Source organism: Lepidochelys olivacea (genome assembly GCF_965140295.1).
Source record: "Lepidochelys olivacea isolate rLepOli2 genome assembly, chromosome: 6".
NCBI classification, from domain to species: domain Eukaryota; kingdom Metazoa; phylum Chordata; order Testudines; family Cheloniidae; genus Lepidochelys; species Lepidochelys olivacea.
In genome coordinates this window covers 65,842,420-65,866,359 of record NC_140416.1, presented here as the reverse complement: position 1 = coordinate 65,866,359, position 23,940 = coordinate 65,842,420, and the positions used below count along the sequence as shown (strand labels likewise).

The window sequence follows — 23,940 nt, the reverse complement described above, 5'->3', positions numbered from 1 at the left end:
CCGCCTGCGGCTCTTCAGAAGTTAACATGCGGCTCCTTGTACAGGCCCCGACTCTGGGGCTAGAGCTACAGGCGCCAACTTTCCCATGTGCCGGGGGGGCTCACGGCTCAACCCCTGGCTCTGCCACAGCCCTGCCCCCACGCCACCCCTTCCCGCCCCCTCCCCTGAGCCTGCCGTGCCCTCGCTCTTCCCCCCACCCTGAGCCTCCTGCACACATGAAACAGCTGATCAGCAGGTGTGGGGAGGGAGAGGGAGGCACTGATCAGCAGGGCTGCCGGTGGGCGGAAAGCGCTGGGAGCTGGGGCGGGGGGCGGAAGTTAATGGGGGGCTGCTGACGTATTACCGTGGCTCTTTGGCAACGTACATTGGTAAATTCTGGCTCTCTCTCAGGCTCAGGTTGGCCACCCCTGAAATGGGCAATCATGGGCTAAACACAATAATGCTGCCCTGTATTTACCACTCACCAAGAACTGTTTGGTGTGCAGTAAACACAGCGTCCCTGTTCTTAATCACTGGGGCTTCCCTATATATCCTACTCACTTCCATAAAATACCCACCCCTATTCTCCTTTGTAGGGGCACTGCTGTGAACTGGTTTCCTAATGCACTCCCTAGGGAAGGGTCTGTGTCCTGATCTTTAACCAACACTACTTGTCTCTGGCCTATCTGGAGGCTCCATTCCCTGCAATGCAGGCAAAGCATCCTTCCCTGTTCCCTCTCTCTCTTCCTCATCTGGGGTAGGCAAAGGAGATTCTGGGGTGCACACTTTCCCACTGCAGGTTACCACATCACTAAGTTTAGGCACAGATGTGATATAATTTCTAATCAAAACATCTGCAGGAATACCATCCCAATCATATTTCACCCCCTCCCACTGCAGCTCTAAGTGAGCAAATTTATGCCACTTCTCAGACATACCTCTGAAAGTGGTGCAAAATATTTCCACCATCCATTTAATCAGATTCAGGTCCTGGAATACCTTAAACTCATCAGCTGAGGCCAATGGTAGATGGCTTCACAGTCTCACAAGGGAGGAGACAGCTATTCCAACAGGGTTTGGCTACTCTTCTCCTGGTAGCTGTTTCTCTTCACTTCTCCTGCCTCTGAAGTATTTGTGACTAGACCAACACACTTGTCTGAAGTGGCTTGACTTTGTTTTGAGGAACTGACCTAGCCATGGAAACAGTAGAAGCAGACTTCCTGTGTTATACCAATAAAATAAAAACCAGCAGGATCTTATTAAAAGGGGATAAGACAAAATGTCACATTTACTGTGACTACAAAAAGAATCATAGTAGGCAGTCAGTTATAGCTATAACATTTCATTCAGTTTCATATTCATTCACACGTTCGTTCATACACACACACACAGAGGTTCTGCATCTGCTGTATAGTTACCAGTCCTGAATGTAGCTTGAGTTCGTGGCTTGGGTTCATAGCTTGTGGCGGCTAACTAGCCAGGAAAGCTGGGCACAAGGAAGAGCTGGGTCTCTGTTGGGCATGCACCAATGCCCTTCCATGTTGGCAGCAGAATGTTACCCTCCAAAGTCTTCCATTTCACCCATCCTTTTTGTAGGCTTTAGTTTGAATCCAGAGTCTATAGGTCTTGCTGCGTCACGCTGCCTCTGGGTTTGCTGTGATTGATCACCGGTCAATTGCAGACATGACTTTCAGCCTAGGACCTGGCTTTGATGTTTCTTCAATTGTACTTTTGTTCTTCTCTTTTTAGGGTGGACTCTTCTTGCTTTGTCAGGGCTGTTGTCTGCACCTTCAGCCGTAGGTGTTTACATTTTATTTCATCAGGACAGGCTGGTGCTGGAGGTTGATTCCATCATCCATACATACCTCATTCACACATCTAAACTAAACTAATAAGATTACAGCAGGGTTTTGCAAAAATGAAGGTTGCAGCAAGCTTTTACAAAATGGAGTTTGGGACAAGTTAAAATGGAGTTTGAGTTACAATATGGACAAGTGTAAGGAATGGCAAACAGTGAACAGAAGTTCCAATATAGACAAGTATAATGAATGACAAACAGTGACCAGAAGTTACAATGTTGAAACAGTGTAAGTTTCCGCGATTTAAGCAGCAATTGGATTGCAAGTGAAACTCAATTAGCCAGTTATTGGGGTACCTGGTTTTATGAACAAATGTAGTTTCATTCATAAAACTTTACTTATGAAGTTATATTAATAAAGTGAACAATTAAAAACAATTTCATTGATCAGTTCTACACCTGGAGTACGGTTATACATCCCAGGAGGTCCAGTAATACCACAGCATGAATGGGCCAAAGTAGTGGGGTGGGAGCATATGGTGGTCCCTATGAAATCCAGGCCTCTTATCCCACATGAACTCTCTCCTAGAAACACTCCCTGACTCCCAGCACGGGGTTGGTGGACACATAGAAGTTTCTCTGCTGTGTTCAGCAGAAGAGGACGAAAAAGAGTATACATCCCCCAAGGGAGGGGCAGCCCTATCAGCGATACTCTGTTTTTGTATTGGGGAGCTTGGTACAGGGACACCTCTCTAGCCTGGCGTGCTGGTGACTCCAAGGCTGGTGCTTTGAAAATCAACTCTGTTTTCCCTTAGAGGTGACTCCAGTATCAGGCCTATCAAAAAGTCCTTCACCACAGGATAAGGTTTCAGTGCCAAGATAATATGAAGGCAGAAGATACCACAGAGCAGTCAATACTTGGACCACAATACACACACACAGTGCAAAGGAGTCAGTACCAAGGGCAGTGTGATCAGCAAATTTAGAAAGTACCACGTAAACTGCCTTGGCTGTCAGTCCTGGAACTTTTCAGGCTTATAGCCCTTAGATGTATGAGCCTGAGACAAGTTACGCAGGTGACAACCCTTCTGTCTCTTGCTTGCATCTGGGCTAATCTTTGGCTTGGTGCTCTTTTCCACTGGTCAGACAGACACCAATATAATGGTGGATAAATAGGACCTGAGTGGATACAGAATGGGAGCTTGGAGTGGAATCACAGCTCTCTAAGAGACGGACCCGATGACTGAGTCCTGGTTGTAGCTCTCCTCTGAGTCTGAGAAAGTTTGCATCTGCTTCTCTAGGAGGAAAAGTTTCAGCCTCAAGTCCCTTGCTCTCTGGTATGCCTGAAGAAAATGCAAGATGGAACATCTTTCCGGGACATTCTCGGAGACAAAGCAAGCGGCTTTGTGTCTATATTTCTGGCTTTGCCACAGATGGGCATCAAAGCATATAGAAGAGGCAGGTCTTAACTCCTAGCTACTTAGTGTCTGCCATGATTCTAGAATACCTGTACAGAAGGGGTCTAGGTTAACTAAAAAACTTATGTACAGTATATGAAATATATATAAACATTTGCCAGGCACAAAAAAGAACTGCATTAACTACACTGCCGCCAAGTATACTAACTACATTATACAAGGGTAAGTAAATTGGCAGTATGCAAAGTAGACACTTTTACTGATTCCGGCACTAAGACGGAACCAGTAGAGGCAAATGAGGCACATTCGGACCCATTCTGCCTTTACGTGGTGGTGTATGAGGGCATTTAGGGTGCAGGTTGGCTACAGACACAGCTGGCCAAAAGAATCCAATCTCATGTGCCTGAGGCACATGCAAACCAAGAGTGAAATCTATGTGGACAGGCATGTGAAGTAGTAAGATTACAAGGGACGCTGGCAAGTTTAAGTACCAGCATGCTCAACTTTACACAAAACATGGAGAGAGAGAAAAATTTCTCAGAACACATTTCTTTTACATTTGCTGACAGGACTTAGATGTATTTTTCTCTCCCAATGCCTTTACATATGTTCACCTGTAAAAACATTATGCCACAGAAATATTGTCTATTTCATGTAAAAAAAATAGCATCATACAAACAATGTTAAGGTAGAGAGGGGAAGAATAGTCTTGGAGCTAGGGCACTGGAATGGGGAAGTCCGTAGACTGGGGTCCTATCTATTTCTGGCTCTCCCAGAAATTTCTTGTGGGACCCTGAAAAATATCAGCTTTAAACCTATGTTCCCAAACTGTTTCGTAGACCTTAGCAAGAGCTAAAAACAAAGTCTTGCTCAAAGAAAATCACGTCAGGAATTAAGTTATGAATGTCTGACATTAGTAAATGCCACTTGAATGGGAGCAACTTTCAAAGCATAATTAAAAAAAACAAAGGATAGGAAATATGGAGCTTTAAAACATTAAAGTGAATAGTAGACCCTCATAGCTCTCTAGATAGTGCTCAAGTTTCAGGAACCAATACGCAAGAAGGGCCTTAGCCCAGGTTTTTAAAAACAGGATAGTGCCACCTGCATTATTTTCAGTAACATGAAATGACTTCTGAAGACTAACAGGTAAATAGGAATAATACTGGGATCTCAACCTTGTGTTACTGACCCTTAGAAGACCAAAGGAAAGAAATATGTAAATCCAGAGCAGCTCAGCTAGCTACTATCATCCACACAATAAAATGAACAGACTGGTTCACAATATTTATTATTACAATATATTGCTTTAAACAAAACTTCCATATGGTTAGTAAATCCAAACCATAGTATGAGGACAGCAGAACTGCAGCGCAAACCACACCTCTGCAAATGTATGCAAAAAAGCCGAACAAAGGCACGTAAGCGTCACCATGATAGAAGAGTAAACTACAGACCCCAACTGTGGGAGTGCAGATTTACAGCCAGCAGATAGTCTGATTTACCCATCCTCCTTACCAATACCAGAAAGGTCTCGTCTTCTGTATGCAAAAACTGTAGGGCCTTGATAGATACCCTTCTTTCACTGTCAGCTCCTAAACATCTTTCTCTTGTACCTGAACTAGTACATAAACACGATACAGAATATGTGCAAATTGAACACAAGCACGAATTAGGTTCTCTTGTTCAAACAGAAGGTTAAAAAAGTAAGTCCAACTCCCCTAACCTCTACAGAAAGGCACCACCAGCAGTATTACCCAAGACATCCAAGGTTAGTGGCAACCATGGCCTTGAAACAAAAAACAGATGGCAGAAGGAGTAGGCTATATGACCACAGTATGGTATTTGCAGAGTTTGAAGGTGAGATAGGATCAGTTATATCCTACAGAAGACCTGTTGCTAAAAGTGTTTTTAAAAAAGGGACTTAAATAAACATGTAAACAGTGGAATTCAATGACATTGTGGGCAGATGGGTTTTGGTTTTTAAAATTTATTTTCTCAACTCCTTGTTTGGGGAGTAGAATAGATTTTAAAGGAAAATGTGTATGATAATTGTGTGCCATGCTCCATATCATTTAATACTTAATTTTAGAAGTATGGCTAAACCGGGATGTTATTACCCACATTCAATTACGCTGAACCATGTGCTACTGCTGACTTTGTTCACTGCTGCTCAGATTCTTTGTACAGTAAGTGAACATGCAAGTACCCTTATATCAACTTTGCTATAGAGTAAAGTTCATGGAAAAATAAGAAAAATATTACAGACTATGAAGTATACTGCATCCAGTTTTGTGTATTTTGAATCCTCACGCCAAAGTAAAAATTTAAAAAAAAAAAAAAAAAAAAAAAACCACCAACTTGGGCAGAAGGGAGTTGATCTAATACTCTCAGAGACATCGAAATGCAGTCTATATTTTACTTTAATGCTGGAGAGAGAACTATAGACTGAAGAGCTATTTACATGCATAGGGATCTCAAATGTTCTCTAGAAGCTCAAGCAAGAGATACATTTCAGTCCCTGTCAAAAATGTTACTTTTAGGGGGTGCTCTTTTTGGTACAAGTGCAAGTGATAACTTCCCTTCTTCAGATAGTCATTGCTGCTTCTCAAAAGCATCCACTCATGTTGGAAGTGACTGTACACAGTGCAAACAGTGTGTGAGCTAATTCATATTTACATACCTCTAAAGTCAAAAAGGGAAAAATAAATGCTTACCACTGAAGCCTACTGTGTATGGCTAACTCCTGTGGAACTTCTGTATATCAGAAGATGAGTTGATAAGCACTCTAGGCATCAAAGATAAAAGTTCCTTTGTTCAACATCTAGTTATTCCCAACATTGGGAGAAAGGTGAAGTCAGACAATTGTTCAAGTATTAAGCACAAGAGCCTCATCCTCTTGCTTGCTCTCCCTCCCCTGCCCCCTCACGCACACAACTTGGTGGATAAAAGTAGATTTCAATACAATGTTAATACAGTTGCAGTGACTTTTCAAGGATTTTACCTTTTGAGGAATATTAGAGTGAGCCACAAACAAGGTCAGATCAGGAAGTTTTTACCTTAATAGAAAATATTTACTTTAAAACATGCCCTCATTGGTAAACACCACAGAAGTGTTCAGAAACTAGCCTGCAAGGTTTGGAGCACAATACTAGCTCATTGCTGGTCAATTTCCATTCTTCCTCATCTTGGTGTGTTAAGAGGTATATATAGTTGCCAGCAATTGAACAGTTAAAAGTGTCAATTTTCAAATAAGTCAGTACTGCCAAGTTGCAGGTAGAGTCAGTCCAGAGACATGCTGGGTACAAGCTATTTATAACATGTTCCTAGCAACATGCCTCAAAACTTCAGATCATCAACTTTTCCTAAACAAGTCTTCACTTCTGTATTTCATGTGAGTGTTGTGGCTAGTGCAGTCCGTCTAATATATGGCACCATGTTTCAGGTATCTGCCGTACTGACTTCTTTGGAGCAGAAGTAGTGCACAACTACTGCATTCGGGTATCGGGCAAATGCACTGTGAAGAAACAGAATAGCATACAAGATCAAATGTCAGTATAATCAATACCCAGTTTTCCCTGTTCACTATACAAGCTTGATTTTTGTTACAGACAGAAAAGTGACTACATAAGACTGCTACTTTCTTAATGAAGAGAATTCCTGACTGAATTTCAATTCTAGCATCAGTTTTATTGGAGATGCCCCAAGCAAAGAACTCAGCTGGACTTTGCAGCATCGTGACTCAAAAATGAAGTACACAGTATATACTAACCCTACTTTCACCCAGTACTTCAAGATCATACTTAACAGGGAAAACTGGATCAATGCACACCAATAATTCAGTGCTCTAAGAGACAGCTGACTGTATTCATTAAAGCAGCAAGCAGAGAGAGATCTATTCCCCACTAGATTCTGAGTATCAGTCATGTCTTAAGAGGGGATTAATCCCACCACCAGTAACAGCAGCTAAAAGTTGTTAGGTGATATAAGATTTAGTTTGGAGCTGATGCACTGAAAGGGGTGAGGGAAGGGAACGTCAAAATCTCTGCTTCACATCAGACTGATTTCTTCCTGAAAACGCCAGGGATGAAAATGGTGAGAGGAGAATAATTATTGGAAGTTTTGACACCAAACCATTGCTGCTGCTGCTCAGATGCATTAATGTGATTGGCACATAAGGTGCAGGTTGATTTGGGAGCACAAGGTAGCCTTCACCACACTTAAGGCTTCAGATTTACAAAGCCTTTATATATTATATACATTATACTTTCAAAACTGAGAGACCACCTATAAAAATGTATATAAAGAAGCCATGTGCAATCCTAACGAGGGCCACTCCACATGGACCAAACTGTACTGTGTTTACAAAGAGTTTTCCGATTCCAGGATGCAAAACTACTTTTTATAGTGATCATCATCGACTCTGTACAGAGTTCTGAGCTCTGCAGTCAACATCTTAGGTGATATCAGCATATCAACTACTTGCTCCATCAATCTTGGAAGAAAAGCTCCATGAAACTTGAAATTGTTTTATTGTGTCTGTGCTGGAGGCTTGAAAAGCCAAGAGAAGTTATTTTTGCAGTTCATTTTTTTTTTTTGGTTATAGGCATCAAGAGGTTAGCCACTCTGCTAAGATTACAGTTTCCAATTCATTGTACACTTCTGAAAGTTCTCCCTCAGTTGTCTGCTCCTGGATTTACATATCCTTACTTCTCTGCAAGAATAAGCCAGACTAATTTGTTTTTGTACCACAAGCCTCTTTAGGAAGAATGCTCTGTATTACTCACCTATTTCCTATCTTCTTTTTACACACAGTGCACACTTTTTCCTCTGTGATGATACACTTCACCTGCTGATGCAAAATTCTCTCCTCCTGAACCTGTAGGAGAATGGAAACATGGTAAGCAGTGCAATGCTACACCTCAGCCATCTTTCTAGTCTGAACAAACAGAAGAATAGTATTTTTAATTACCTTTAGTTTCCCACTATCCTGAAATGCAAGAGTTATGATTCGCTGATTAGTGCGCATTTAGTAATCTTGGCTATGCTACAATACCATCTAGAGGACAAGTTTCCTGTACTGGTAATGAAGAGCTCAAATTTTTACAGTCTTTCCATTTAACAGAACTTTTGAAAATCCACTCTGATAAACGAGGATAAAAGAGGTGGATACACACCCTCAGGAATTCTGCATGAAGAAGATTTTTTAGTACTTGGTTGAATCGCTTCTTCTGGGCATTTTCTTCAAGGACTTTTTCTAGGAAGATTCGAATCTCACTAATTTGAGTATTTGCTGGGAGCAGGTTTATAGCCTAGAAGCGACAAGGACAAGTTGTAAGAAAGACGAAGGGGTATGGAAGGAAAACAAAAAGCAATGGGATTGAGACATTCATTTTCGTCCGGTTTCAGAGCGGTAGCCATGTTAGTCTGTGTCAGCAAAAAGAACGAGGAGTACTTGGGGCACCTTAGAGACTAACAAATTTATCTGAGCATAAGCTTTCGTGGGCTAAAACCCACTTCATCGGATGCATGCAGTGGAAAATACAGAAGGAAGATAGATAGATATACACATATATACACAGGGAGAGGGAGAACATGAAAAAATGAGTATTGCCATACCCACTATAACGAGAGTGATCAGTTAAGGTGAGCTATTATCAGCAGAAGAAAAAAACCTTTTGTAGTGATAATCAGGATGGCCCATTTCCAACAGTTGACAAGAAGGTGTGAACAACAGTAGGGGGAAAAAATAAGCATGGGGAAATAGTTTTACTTTGTGTAATGACCCTTCCACTCCCAGTCTTTATTCAAGCCTAATTTAATGGTGTCCAGTTTACAAATTAATTCCAATTCGACTGTTTCTCATTGGAGTCTGTTTTTGAAGTTTTTTTGTTGAAGAATTGCCACTTTGAAGCCTGTAATTGAGTGACCAGGGAGACTGAAGTGTTTTCTGACTGGTTTTTGAATGTTTTGTTACTGTTACTCACACCTTCTTGTGCACGGTTGGAAATGGGCCATCCTCATTATCACTATAAAAGGTTTTTTTTCCTCCTGCTGATAATAGCTCACCTTAACTGATCACTCTCGTTATAGTGGGTATGGCAATACTCATTTTTTCATGTTCTCCCTCTCCCTGTGTATGTATGTGTATATCCATCTTCCTTCTGTATTTTCCACTGCATGCATCCGATGAAGTGGGTTTTAGCCCATGAAAGCTTATGCTTAAATAAATGTGTTAGTCTCTAAGCTGCCACAAGTACTCCTCGTTCATTTTTGTCCAGATACTTTTAGGATCTGCTCCCAGAGCCTACCCTTAACTCCAGTGTTTTTCACTGTAATTCAAGATATAGCAACTATCCATATCCATAAGGTAAGGATTCCTTACCTTAGTAGTATCTAATTTGCTGTGGTGCAATTCTAAAACCTGCAGGGCAGCCTGGAGATTGGCTTGAGGCTCCAACAGCTCCATCTTGATTGGCCCCAGGCAATGTACACTAGGTGGGGATAGATACATCCGGAGTAGAGACAGATACACCTGTTTCACACAAACACAATAAAGACTGAAGCATAACAAAAACAGACACCACTGAACTCTAACCGCTACAGGGCTAACTCTGCAATACACCATGGCACTGACAAGTAGGGATTTTGATATAGACTTAAAATCTATTAGCCTTAAGCAGCTTGTCTCCTGAACAAGTTTGTGCATTGATTAATTTTCAAGCCTTCAGCAAGGAACAAATTTTAGATATTAAAATTTGCACCTCCTTTCTCTACAGCTCTGCTACATGTATTCAGACTCATCTGTTGTCTTAAGTAGCAAGTTTTACTACTTTTTATTCTGGTTAGCAGCAACAATACAGCCCAGAGGGACACAGCTGGATTCTATTCCTACTTGTAAAACAGAACTGTTGGCCAACGAAAAAGTTCAGTCATTTCCTACAACCCAGCAACATTCCAAACAGGAGAGAAGTTGTAAAAAATGTACGACAAGTTCCTCAATAGTAGAAGATGATACAGAGGACCCTGCCCCCTGAGAAGTTCTGAGCAACCATAGGTCTCCTTTAAATTTGCTATATATGGAGACAATAGTTTAATTCATGTATCACTCACATGAGCAACAAGAATATGGACATAAAGCTACTCACATCTTTGTTGCCATCTTTGCTTCTGTCATAGTGTTTATGGCAGTACCTACAACAGACGTGAAATGAATGAAATGTGAGATTGTCTTTGTCATAAATATAAAGGGAAGGGTAAACCCCTTTAAAATCCCTCCTGGCCAGAAGAAAAATCCTCTCACCTGTAAAGGTTTAAGAAGCTAAAGGTGACCTCGCTAGCACCTGACCAAAATGACCAATGAGGAGACAAGATACTTTCAAAAGCTGGGAGGAGGGAGAAAAACAAAGGGTCTGTGTGTCTGTTGGTATGCTGCTTTTGCCGGGGATAGAACAGGAATGGAGTCTTAGAACTTTTAGTAAGTAATGTAGCTAGGTATGCGTTAGATTATGATTTCTTTAAATGGCTGAGAAAAGAATTGTGCTGAATAGAATGACTATTTCTGTCTGTGTGTCTTTTTTGTAACTTAAGGTTTGCCTAGAGGGATTCTCTATGTTTTGAATCTAAATTACCCTGTAAGGTATCTACCATCCTGATTTTACAGTGGTGATTCCTTTACTTCTATTTCTATTAAAAGTCTTCTTGTAAGAAAACTGAATGCTTTTTCATTGTTCTCAGATCCAAGGGTTTGGGTCTGTGGTCACCTATGCAAATCGGTGAGGATTTTTACCAAACCTTTCCCAGGAAGTGGGGTGCAAGGGTTGGGTAGATTTTGGAGGGAAAGACATGTCCAAACTATGTTTCCCAGTAAACCCAGTTAGAGTTTGGTGGTGGCAGTGGATATTCCAAGGACAAAGGATAAAATTAATTTGTACCTTGGGGAAGTTTTAACCTAAGCTGGTAAAAGTAAGCTAAGGAGGTTTTCATGCAGGTCCCCACATCTGTACCCTAGAGTTCAGAGTGGAGGAGGAACCTTGACAGTCTTGTAAATCAATAAATCCACACAAGCAATAAGTATTAAGTTTGGACAGCCTCAGCAATACAGAATATGTACTAAAAGTAGAGCAGAGCATTTACAAGGGACACTTTTCATTCTCAACTATGTGATACTGGTGAAAAGGGGAGTTTTTAAATGGTATTTTTAAAAATACCTGTCTCAATCCAAGATATTTAAATTTGAAATAGCATTGAGTTCTGGGGTGTAAACAAAAACAAACAAAAAAATCTGAGAAACTTATCTTAGGTTGACTATCAATGCAGCCAAAGAAATAAATGGATAAATCCTGGGGTAACAGGCCAATGAATAGTAACAGACTTTAAAATATAAGAAAGAGGTGCCCGATCAGCACACAGCAGGGTGAATGCCTCCCAATAGGCGTTACCTGAAGAGGTATGCACAAAGTTAGGATTTAACAGCCCCCATGTCTAGCTACAAAGAAACCCTTGGAAGCACACCTGCCAATATCTAGGTGCTGGTTAGTTGTACTTTCACCCAAATGCTTTGAATTTGTTAAAAAATACAGGGAGGAATCAGCCATAGACTCCACCTAGTAGGAGCAGCTGCAGAAGCAGACAAAGCAGGGACTACTGCACGGGGGTGAGGGAGACGGTAAAATGTGGCCCTAGCTGGGCCATCCCTTCCATAGCACCATCTGGACTCAAATGGGGACCTCCTCGTCATCAGGAGACCCCAGGGAAAAACTGCAGAGGAACTGCAAGGAACTCCAGCCCACAGGAGCAACTGCAAAAGCAGCCAAGGCAGGGACCTTCAGTCATTCAGAGACCTTTCCACAGTTTTGACTGAAATTTCTCTGCCATGTGCTGATTGCCTCCCACTTCCCAGTCTCAGTTTCACTTCTTACCCTCTCGTCCCCTGCCATGTTCCCCTCACCACCTTCCCTTTTCTTTTTATGCAACTTATCCGCCCCTCCCGACTAACCCCTCTCCTGCCTGCTGCCAAAAAAACAGAACTATTATAGCAGTGCTTCCTCTGCTTGTGTTGTACACTTTCCCCTAGCCTCTGTCTTGTCTATTTAGATTGTAAGATCAGAGCAAGGACTGTTCGCTGTTCTGTCTTTGTGAAGTGCTAGCACAATGGGGCCTAACTCTCATTTGTTTCTTAGGCTCCATCATAACAAACATGTTGTTTAACTACCACCAACTTCTAATGGAAAAGAATCTCCTTGCTAACACAGTTCCTTCTAATTAAGGAAGAATATTGCAGTAGAAGATTAATATGTAATAATAGGGCACAAGCTAAGAGACAACAGGAAATGCTTATATTACAGGGTGAAAAACTAAAAAAGCCAGTCAGTGACTGCTCTGCTATTTAAGACTAATTGGAGCCCAAGTAAAGAAACAGGCTTGAGGCACTGACAAATGCAACAGCATGGGAAGGCCAAGCCCCAAGAAATGTGGAGATGCTAGCTGTGATCAGAAGAGTTATTCATGCATCATGCACACAGGGAGAATCCCAACCAACAAGCGTGGCAGGTATGAGAGATCAAAAAGTCTACAATACCTATCATGTTCTAAGTGCACATATAACATTTAACAACCCCACCCCACCCACCGAGACATGAAGCATCAATGGTTGGAGAGAAGCTATTTTAAAAAACAACCTTGAAAAAAAATGGACATGGAGGGAGAAGAGGCTTACATTTCAGCCATTTTGGTATCCTTCAGAATGTGGACATAAATAATGAGGGCTTGTTCATGCTTCCCCATACGACCCAACAGCAAGGCACGTTCTTCTAGGAGACCTAGAGGGGATCATCATAAAAGTAATAATCAGTGCCTGCCACAGAAAAGGGAAAATTCAAGCTCCACTACAACAGACCAAGGAACTGGAAGAGATGGGAACAGGAGTGAAAAGCAGGAGAAAAGTATAAATTGCGGCATGAACAGAAGATCAGACATGACTAACACGATGACCCATCGGTGGCGTCTAACCACATCAAAACACTATCACTTTACTGGATCCTGAACTATTTTTGCCAGTGCCCCCACCACCTTTTTTTACTGAACATGCTTGGGATGCACGTAGGATGCTTCAAGGGCCATTGTTGGTCTGCAGCAACTGAAGTTCATCTACAGGTTACAGTATAAATTTAAAAGAGAAGTCAGTCAGCAGCTCATCTTATCCCACCACAGACCCAGAGGGGAATTTCACTGTACCAGTCACAAAGCCCAAACAGCCAGCACTGGTGTATACAACGATTGGCAACAACTGACCTAATAGTTCTTTTCCATTTCTAGTTACTATAATTTTATAAACAGGAAGGAGAGCACAGAAAGATGTTGCTGTGCAACATGAAACTAAATAGGTCTCAAGCTGAAGAAAGCTAGAGCATGACTAGCACTCACCATCAAAGGGGAAATCACTGATGAGCCTACTAGGTTCATAGCAGCTAGAAATCTCAAGAAAACAGAGCAGCTTTCTCCGATACTCCCCCAGCTCCCCTTCCTCCTCTCCAGCAGGCACTGGAATTTTATCTGTGAGGGGGAGAAAGCTGTCAGAGTTAGTATCATGTGGGTTCTCCCACAGTAACAAAGGGAACAGGGAGACGGAACATTTTTACCAAACTATTTTGCAAGAAGTCAAATGTTGTTTACAATACCCCATGCACTGCGGACCATGTGCAATAAAAGATGCATGAATAACTCTTAAGGAGTTGAAGACGATGGTCTCCTTTTTTAGGCTCCTTGATAATGAAGCAGATAAGACTAACTCTAGATAAGACTAGTAATGAAATTGAAAACCTCTCTTTCCCAAACCACAGAATTCAGGAAGCCTAGTCTCAACTCCACATAACCATGACAAAAAAAGTTTCTTGTTGCTACCCTAGAATTTCCTTTAACACATGAAACTATAAGCTCTATATAAGTTCACCACTATTGTACTCCCTTCATCCTACATTAGAAGCATGCTGTGCTCTTTTCTCTAGTAAGTGCACTAGCAAAGAGAACCTACAATTTAAATAATTGATGACATGAATAATGGAGTGGACAATTTATTTATAAAATCTGTGGATAACGCCAACATGGGAGGGGTTGCAAGCATTTTGGAGGACAGGACTGGAATTCAAAAGGACCTGGATAAATTGTAGAATTGGTCCCACACTTTAAGAATGATGTGGATAAATGAGAGAGAGCCCAGAGGAGAGCAAAAAAAATGATAAAAGGCTTAGAAAACCTGACCTGTGAGGAAAGCTTAAAAACCTGGGCGTGTTGAGTCTTGAGAAAAGCAGACAGAGCCTGAAAACAGTCATCAGGTATGTTAAGGTCTGTTATAAAAAGAAGATGATGATAACTGTTCCCCATGTCCACTGAAGGCAGGACAAGAAGTAACAGGCTTAATTAGGAATGCTTTTAGCTGTAAGAATAGTTAAGCACTGAAACAGGGTTTCAAAAAAAAAAAAAAAAAAAGGCTGTGGAATCCCTGTCTTTGCAGGTTTTTAAAAACAGGTAGACAAACACCTGTCCGGAATGATCTAGGTATACATGATCCTGCCTCAGCAAAGAGGATGGACCAGAGGACGGGTTGAGGTCCATTTCACCCCTACATTTCCAAGAGACTTCTAAGACAACATCTAGCCAGTGTGCTCTGCAATCTCCCCTTCCTGTATCACTGCCTGTTGCAAGGCAAGGCAGATCATGGTTAGAAGTACCTGCAGGGAAGGAGCAGAGATATTCCTTCATTAATCCTTGCACCTTCTCACAGTACAGCTGGATCAGACAATTGTGGAATTCTGAACCTGTCTCCTCCCAAACATGGATGATGTGTTCCTGTGAATAAACACACAGTTCAAGAGCTCATCAAAGAGAAAAAAAAAAGCTTCTTCTTCCTTCAGAAAGTGAGTCCATGCAGTCTAGCAACAGTTCCACACTTCTCTCCACTGACCACCACTTAGGAATGCCAAAAATGGCTCCTGAGTCTGACTCGCTTCCACCTCCTAACAACTGTATATTTTGTTTATTTCACCTCATGCTGAACTTAGTATTCTTTACAAAATTTCAGATTCTAACACTCAAGAGCAGAGGCTTAATAAATACATATGTTAAATTAGCAGCACTGTTTTCAATGTAAGTTCTTACCAGGTAAGGGATAGCCAGGCTTTTAAAGCTTTCTATCAAGAAGTTGAGTACTTTGTCTCGAGGCAGGGATTCTACTTCAGGAAGGTCTTCTGTAAATATCTGCCAAACAAAATTTCTATTCAGGGACTGATTTTTACATGTGAGTGTAGTCTCGTTTTTCTGAAGCATAGGAGTCAGAGGTATTGCAACACACAAGCCCTCAAATCAAATGTGGGAGCTGTCTGACGAATGAAAGCAGCAGATTCACCCACTTGGCGCTGCCTTGTATCTGGAATGAGCAGCAATGTTCTCCATTGCTACCCTATTATCACATACATTACCTACTAAAAAGTGCACTTAAACTAGTGTTCTACCACCAGAAGCTGCAGCAGAGAAGGAATGAAAAACGAAGAGAGCAAGTTATAGCTGGTATTTCAATATACCATATGAAACTGTGTGCAACCACAATACACATCATCAATAGTAACATTACACAGGGCCCTTACTGCTGGTTACAGCAAAAGCCCCGTGTACAGGGGGGAACTGCGTGGATGAGAAGCTTTAGTTGTCGTGAAATTATTCCCACATGCTCATCTTCAAGTAGAAGGCTATATAAGGAAACATGTAGGCATGCTCTACCTCCTTCCATTACCAGACAGGTAAGGTTCTTTAATTTCTGAACTGAATGTAAGTGAAAAACTAAACATTGCACTGGAGTTCAGTAGTAATAACGGGACTCTGATCTCGGAGGACAAGGCTTCTGAGGACAAGGACAAACAACTGCTGCTATACTAATGGCATCAATAGCCAGATGAAAGATACATCTAATGTAGCAACTCTTACCTTCAATCCATCATCAGGAAAGTCTCTGAGCACCCATGTGGAATATAGGAACACCAAGTGCAAGTTTTCTGTGCCTGGAACAAGAACCAAAGTAATAAACACTCACCACAATCTGAATTACTGGTTCCTGCACATGCAGTGATTTGCATAGTGAAGTATTTTCACAACTTGAGGTGCTAGAAGTTTGATTTAAGAAAAAAAATAAAGTTTAAATTAGAGAGAGCAAATTCTGTACTAAGGCCCCAGTTTGCCATTCAGCTAGCTCCCACTTGCAAATCAAGTCAGCCAAATACTTTGGTGGGAATAGCTCAGTGGTTTGAGCATTGGCCTGCTAAACCCAGGGTTGTGATTTCAATCCTTGAGGGGGCCATTTTGGGATCTGGGGCAAAAATTGGGGATTGGTCCTGCTTTGAGCAGGGGGTTGGACTAGATGACCTCCTGAGGTCCCTTCCAACTCTGATATTCTATGATTCTATATGGTACCATTAGACTTAAACAATCACAAGAAAAACAAGATCCAATGGCTGGAAACTGAAACAACAAAATTTAGATCAATAAGATGCTCTTAAAAAAACCAGAGTAATTAACTATTGGAACAACTTGCCATGGGTTGTGGTGGATTCTTCATCACTGGAAATTTTTAAATCAAGATTGGGTATTTTTCTAAAAAAAATATTCTCTACTTTAAACAGGAATTATTTCATGGAAGTCCTAAGGCCTGTGCTATATCAGACTAGATGGTCATAACGCTTCTGACCTTATAATTTCAGAGATGCCAACCTTGCTCTGAGTCTTAGGAATGTTTATGAAAAAAGTTAGGGAGAAACAGGGAAGTTGCTTGGACCTGTGCCAACTGCCAAAGTTGGGAAGCCAAATGAAGACGGGAGTCTGGAGTAGCGCTTAAAAACGTCTAATCGATATTAGAAGCACTTCTGTGCATATCAGAGTAATAACAGTGTTTCAAGATGAAGTGACATTTAATAACAATAAACATCAATAGCCATGACCAGGTCAGACCATGATTTTGGGGATATCCTCACTCATTTTTAATCACCCACACCAATCATTTTGGTTAACAGTGGTGGCTGGTGAACTTTGGGGCAAGTCACTGCAGCATAGCAAACAAACAAACAAAACCACACACCAATCATGCCCACTTCCTCGCATGGCAATATCCCCTCCATCAGGGGAGCAACCAGAATTAGAAACTTCTCCCCCAACCTCCATCTATGGTCAAGAGCTGCCCCCACCGGTTGTCTCCTTCCATCAGAACAGGCAGAAGGGGAATACTGGCCCTAAGAAAGCTGCCCTCTTACACCACCCTTCATTACCTTGGCCAGCCCAGGCCTGGACCTCCTTCCCAGGATGATCCTCCTGTCATGTACCCTCTCTTCCTCTTCCCTCTTCTGCCCCTCTGACTTCTCTCCCACAACTGTGCAGTAAGGGTCAGCCAGAAAACAAGCCATTGTCAGGGGATTTGCGGAGCTGATTCATTGCCCAAGCCTCATGTTGCATATTGCACTCTAACTGCCCTATGTGAAATCCCCTGGTGCATTCTAGAGCACATTGCCATAACAGCACCCTAACCCATTCAAAATCACCACTGTTTGCTTTCTATGAGGCCCTCACTGCACCACAGCAGCACTGGAGCAGAAAGCCCCTTGCAGCCATGGCATTACTTGCAGTGTTCGTCTGAACCAAGCGGTGGTGGGTGACTGACGCACACACATTCTTTCTATGTTATACATATAAAAATGTGTGTGCTTACAAAATAGATAGATTTAAGACAGAATTAGTGATTTTGTAACATGTACAAATTGGGAGGATTACAGAAAATATGGATGGTTGGCATCTCTGCAATTCATGAAAATTCACAAAAAAAAAAGTTAAGTGGCATGCCAAGTCTAGGTAATGAGGGTTAGAGGCGTCCCTTTAAAAGGGAGATTCCCACTTACCCCTGATCTGCACTCACCCAAATGCTGTAGATACTGCACTGTCCTTTCATGACCCTTCAAAGGAGAGTTGGCTTTCTTTGATTGATCCACTAGCACCTGCAGAGCTTTTAGTAGAAGAAAGAGGTCAATTCCGTGGGGATTATACTTAAATTTAGAAAGCAGATTCCTGCATTCACTGAGAACTCATGCTCCTGGGAGAGCAGGACAACAAAGCATGCTCCTCCCACTGCAGCAGAACAGGAAAAATTATTTTTACATGTCAACTTTTTGCTACACAAGAAGCTCTTGGCAAGGACATACCCCAGGCAAACAACAGGGATAAATACTTAAGTCAAATAATTATTTAATCAAGAGACTGCTACAATGGGAGGCCATTCTGAAATACTGTTAGTTTAAGAATGAACAAACAGACTCTTGTCAGCAAGGGATGGGTTACGATGTATAGCAGAGGTGTGCACTCCATTCACCCCTCTTCCTTCCTCACTTACCTTTTTCATGCAGCCCTTTCTTCTCATACAGTATTATCAGCTCACTGTACTTGTGTGCCTTCTTCAGTACATGCTCACTCTCTTCTATGTGGCAGTGATTATTCTCCAGTCGTAGCAACGGTGCTACCAGAGCTACATTTGTCTGTAAGCAAGGGAAGGGCATTCAGAGGTTTCAGATTCATGAACTGTGCACTCAGGCTCATAGTGTCCAACACTATAATCAAGAACACAGGAAGGAGAGGAGATCCAGAAAAGAGAAAATATCCATTAGGGCACAAGAAGTGGGATTTTAACATTTGAAAGGGAATCCTCTACTCTTGTCAATTTTACATGCAGTTTAACTTTGGTGTTCAGTGAGCAAGCAGATAGCCAATGGCCCATATACCAGCACTTCTTTACTCACTATGGTGGAGGCCAGCTGTTGAGAAACATTAACTTCAGGAGTAATGGTCTCCGACAACTCTCTCCATCTACTTAAGCACAGCAATGAGAGAGAAGCATGCTTACAAATATGTAGGTATTTCTCTATACTTCAAAACAGAGCATTTCTCTTTGAGGAAAAGCAACCTTGCAAATCCAAGGAAGTAAACAGATATGCTTGCCAAGTTCAGTGAAGTTGTCTGTTGCTAATGAAGAAATAAGATGAGATGAAATTAAGTTCCACAACGCACTTTAGTCCATGAAGGACAGATGTTCACTTGAATAACCTCAAATGAAACTATTCCTTATCCTGTCTTCCAATTTTCCACACCCCAAACTCCCAATGGAGTTTACTTTTTATAGATCTTTATAGGCTCGCTGGGTTAGGCAGGGAACTCACATGTAGGTAACACTTGAGCAAGGTGGTGTCAATGATTTGGAGCAACTTCTTTTTGGATTTGATGGTGGGTGTTCCTTCCATGAGGGGTGAGGTGCTGGACTGGTGGTCGGAGTCATTTAACTTCTTTACCAGCTGACTTCTTTTCTGCAGACAACAGAATGAGATTTTAAAAGTATGTATTTTATTCCACCATCCCACAAATACCGTTCCAAAGGAAAACATAGGCCAACCTAAACCCTCTTAATTATAATCCATTACACACACCCATCAACTATCCCTCCGCAAATGTCTCAATTTAGATATAAGATGTATTCATCCATAACTCTGGGTGCATTTAGCTCTAGGGCCTCAACTAATTTCACCTTCCATGATATCACACCATGATAGGAGTACTCCCCAATGTATACTAATTTTACACCCCAATTTGACAAGCCTACTATTAATCTACATTAACCAAGTTTTATGAAAATTTAAGATTTGACATTTGTTTAAGAAAAAAGCACAAATGTCCAACTCCTTTTGGTGGTGTCTTTCACTATCTATCCCTAATAGGCCAACATGTCACAAACTAGGGAGAATAAATCTATAAATAGAAAAAGTAATATTTAGTTACTACTTTTAATTATTTAAGTCTAGGAAAGTAAACTATCAAAGTTTGTCAGTATTGTAAGTACCTTATAGAAGCCAGCCAAATTCTCAGCTGATACAGCTCCATTGATTCCACACTAGCTCAAGTTCTGGTCTTTTATCTTTATCTTGGCCCTATTAATCACTATGTAGTTAGGCTTTTTAGCTATCAAGGGAGAGAACAGTATAGTAGTCCATGGGAACCAGTGAGAGGGAAAGCATAGCTAACCAGACACATTTGGGGTATGCTCCAAATCCAGCACTGTATTCTTCTGACATCTCCCTGCTATGCAGTGCCCCCTTACTGAAGTCACCAGGTCAGGGCTGGGCATCAGAAGCCAAATTCCCTAGAGGTACATATTAACAGCATTTACCTGAGTTAGATAGTCTATGAGTGCTAAGTGTGCTTTCTCCAGCTCAGCCCCAGAGAGCACCGGCAGAGGATTAGGATACTGCAACTGTTTCCTGTAATCAGTGGGCAGTAAGTCAGGATACAGACCCATCACATGAGTGGGATCTAAGCAAAAAACAACCAGTATTTGTAAGTTTCATACCATCTTGTTTTTCAAAATACCAGTATTATATAGCTTTCTGGTAATTAGTGCAGTTTATCATAGACAAGCCCCCAGCACTTAGTAGTTTCATCTTCCTGGTGCTTTACAAATAATTGTCTCTACACTATTAAATTGCTAATCAAGTATCCCCATTTTACACATGAGGAAATGGAAGCAGAAGTTAAGTGAGGCAAGGGGGAGACAAAGCTGGAGCAGAATTCTTAAGTTCATGCCTTCCCCGACCCACAATATTCATTCTGTTGCTAGAGCTTAGTGCAGAGTCCCAGCACTAATAATGAGGTTCAATGGCAGGACTGTGAATTAATACTGCTGGTTGCAAAAGGCTTCTAAGAACATAACACCATTGTAATAAATCCAATGAGCTTCAGAACAGATTACATGGACAGACCTGACCAGCAGTTCCCATTACTAATGAACATCAGTTTCATGCAGTTTACAAACTCTAAAGTTCACTACTTAGATTAAAATCCTAGCTCCTGATCTGTTCCTCAGGTCCCAGGAGTAAAGTTTTCAAAAAGTCCTAATTCCCAAAAGTGACTTAGGTGCCTAAGACTCACTGAAAGTCATGCCTGAAGCTGAAAGTTGACTATTCAGGGAACTTCTGACATTCACTCACTTCCTTCTTATTCCATTCCATGAAATGTTCATCAAGCAGAAAAACAAGTAGCGGCTCACTGACTTTTAGCAGTGGCTGGTGCTCATAAAACTCAGAGTGAAGGAACTTTGTACAGGTGCCCCTTCTACTTCTATTCCAACTTGTGACACTTTTTGTAGAGTAGTGGGGAGGGTTTCAGGGTCTAACCAACAAACTAATCTTTGGGCTGCACAAGATGACACTACTTGTTCTCAGACTAAATCAAGTTCAGCACCAGCATCAATTTCTGGTGAGATTTACTGTAGTCTCCCCTCACTCACATTCTTCAACCCCAGGCTATACCAAGTTACCTGTACCGAGCTTGGCAAAAACCTGCATGGATTCATCGAAGCGCTTCTGGCAGAAGAGGTTAAAGGCATAGAGGTTCTTAATGTGATGAATCTGTTGTTGCTTTTCACTATCTGAATCATCTTTCATTTCCTACACAAATACAAACCCAGGAATAATAAGAAGAATTCTTGTTCTTAAATATAAAGAGAACAGAGAAGAAAAACTGACAGTGTTGAGCTTGAAATCCATTGAAAAGAATGGGAAAACCCAGGATTGAACAGGTGACCAAAAGCGCCTAAACTTCTAAAACCAGACAGTTTGTCAAGGATGGGCAGCACTGGATAGCAGAGTAGAGCCAGGAGACAGGAAGTTATTAAATGGCTAAGGGGTTAGTCAAGAGAAACTAGAGAGTGTGTGTGAAGTGGACATCAAGGAGGTTAAGACCTCAGGGCTTTCAACAGTGCTTAGTGGCAGCAGTTACCAAACAGACTACAGAGACTGGCCCATGATTCTATACCCAGCAATACAAATAGTGTATTCCACCCACACCACTAAAGATGACAACTTACCGCCAACTGCAGAGCCAATTCAAACTGCTTGTCTTGGAGAAGCTGCTGGATCTGGGTTGCTATGGAGACTGGAAGGAGACGCCAAACAAAATGATTGCTGGCCACATACACAATATTCGTACTACAATTGGAAGAGAAAAGGCCAGTTACCAAGATATAATAGTGAGGCAGGAACTCTAGCCCACATCTTGTGAGAAGAGTCTATCCTGGTTAACACATGTATGGCTTAACCAGATATACTAAAGTGGTGAGGTTACTCAAGTTCTCCTTTCCCTGCTCAACATAGCGGTGAAGGCAAAACAGAAAGCGATTAAACCACCACTGTGAATTCCTGAGGACACTTGGGGTATGTCTACACTGCAATTAGATACCTGCGGCTGGACTGCAGGAAAGAACTTCAGAAAGGAATTAAAAGGAAGAGAAGCATAGCAAGGGAAGAGAACCTTATCTTGAGGTGCATATCAAAGGCTTGCTAATATATATTTGGGGGTACAAAGGGACACAGGCACCCTTCAGTGAGGAAGTAAAAGGACCGCGCTTTTGCTTCATGCAAAAGGAGTCTCAACTATGCTTAGCTGAAAACACCGAAGAGAACTTTGAGTGAGAAATTTCTTTGGACAAGAGAGTAATTTTTTAGTTAAAATTAGTCTCTTGAAAGTATGTTACAATTTTGTTTTATACGTAACCATTTGTTTCCAATATTCTTACTCATTATTACTTAAATTTCTAGTCATTGATAATACTGTATATATTCATATTTACAATGAAAGCAAGTTTAAGTGTACTAGTGTTAAGCAATGTGCTCATCTTGAGTTAAATCTTAGAAGCTGGTGTTTGGGAATAGCAGGGCCGGTGAGTCTGAGTATTCAATGGATAGAGGCTGGACGCTGCAGGGAAGATGCCGAGTATTTGCAAGTTGTGGTGTGCCTGTTGCTACCCCTACAGAGAAAGTGAGGTCTACAGAGGCCTAGCAGGCCGTGCTTATGCTCTCAGAGGCTGGTGGTGGTTTCAGGGAGCTGATCACAGAATACACAGACAAGACTACTTCACAGTAAGGGCAGGCAGCAGTGAGGTGCCCCACAATCCTGGGTACCCTCGTGAAGAGTCACAGTATTCCATTTCCACAAGAAGCTTGTCATGAAGGCACTACTGCAGCCACCCCAATAATCAAAACTTGAAACAGGAATCAAAGGTTCTACTAGAGAGCAAGGGAACCCCCCACTATGCCCTTAAAAGCCATGAGAGATCAGTTTATACATATTTACCGTCATCAAGGTCAAGTGATGCTGCCCTGAATAACATCTACTTTTCATATTCAGAGCGACTTAAACACCCAATCAATCCTCAACACCCACGTGAGGTAGGTAAGTATTACCTTTTACTTTAAAGAGGGAGAAACTGAGAAAGAATGTTTAAGTGGCTTAGTCAAGGTCAGAGGGAGTTGGAACAGAATTAAGGATTTTCTAGCTCCCTGTGTTGTGCTCAGAACATGAGCCTCCCCAGTCCCTGCCCCACAATCAGACACATTTTGTTAATCTTAAGCCTTTTTTTTTTTTTTTAAATCCCAGGGAAAGTTTTGTGCAAACTTGTCAGTGCTTCTAGCTGCCTTCTACAAAAAAAAAAAAAAAAAAAAAACACACCCACACAGAAAAAAGGGCAGTTATACCCCCAAATCACCAGGTTAGTTTAAATCAAAACAGGTTACATAACTAAGCAATCAGGATACAAGTATCCTGTCTATACTAGCCACTGCAGAATGAGGAGGGCTGTGAGAGGTACAGAGGAATTTAGTTCCAAGAAAGCAGCAG

General features: G+C 41.6%; 1 protein-coding gene across 2 annotated transcripts in view; it reads right to left on the bottom strand.

The window, feature by feature from the left end:
- Positions 1-4,452: 4,452 nt before the first annotated feature.
- Positions 4,453-23,940, bottom strand: part of VPS39 (VPS39 subunit of HOPS complex) — a 33,131-nt gene continuing 13,643 nt past the window's right edge. The window contains exons 11-26 of one of the 2 annotated variants that reach the window (XM_084630132.1): positions 22,133-22,253; positions 21,584-21,713; positions 20,438-20,580; positions 19,437-19,580; positions 18,617-18,758; positions 18,146-18,232; positions 16,174-16,247; positions 15,352-15,450; positions 14,925-15,042; positions 13,621-13,749; positions 12,914-13,016; positions 10,344-10,389; positions 9,581-9,730; positions 8,373-8,507; positions 7,983-8,074; positions 4,453-6,712 (exon numbers count right to left, since the gene is read on the bottom strand). In XM_084630132.1, the coding sequence (XP_084486258.1) occupies positions 6,637-6,712; positions 7,983-8,074; positions 8,373-8,507; positions 9,581-9,730; positions 10,344-10,389; positions 12,914-13,016; positions 13,621-13,749; positions 14,925-15,042; positions 15,352-15,450; positions 16,174-16,247; positions 18,146-18,232; positions 18,617-18,758; positions 19,437-19,580; positions 20,438-20,580; positions 21,584-21,713; positions 22,133-22,253 (1,789 nt within the window). In that variant the 3' untranslated portion in view covers positions 4,453-6,636. The remainder of the gene's footprint in view (positions 6,713-7,982; positions 8,075-8,372; positions 8,508-9,580; positions 9,731-10,343; positions 10,390-12,913; positions 13,017-13,620; positions 13,750-14,924; positions 15,043-15,351; positions 15,451-16,173; positions 16,248-18,145; positions 18,233-18,616; positions 18,759-19,436; positions 19,581-20,437; positions 20,581-21,583; positions 21,714-22,132; positions 22,254-23,940) is intronic. The other variant, XM_084630133.1, reaches the window with a different exon arrangement.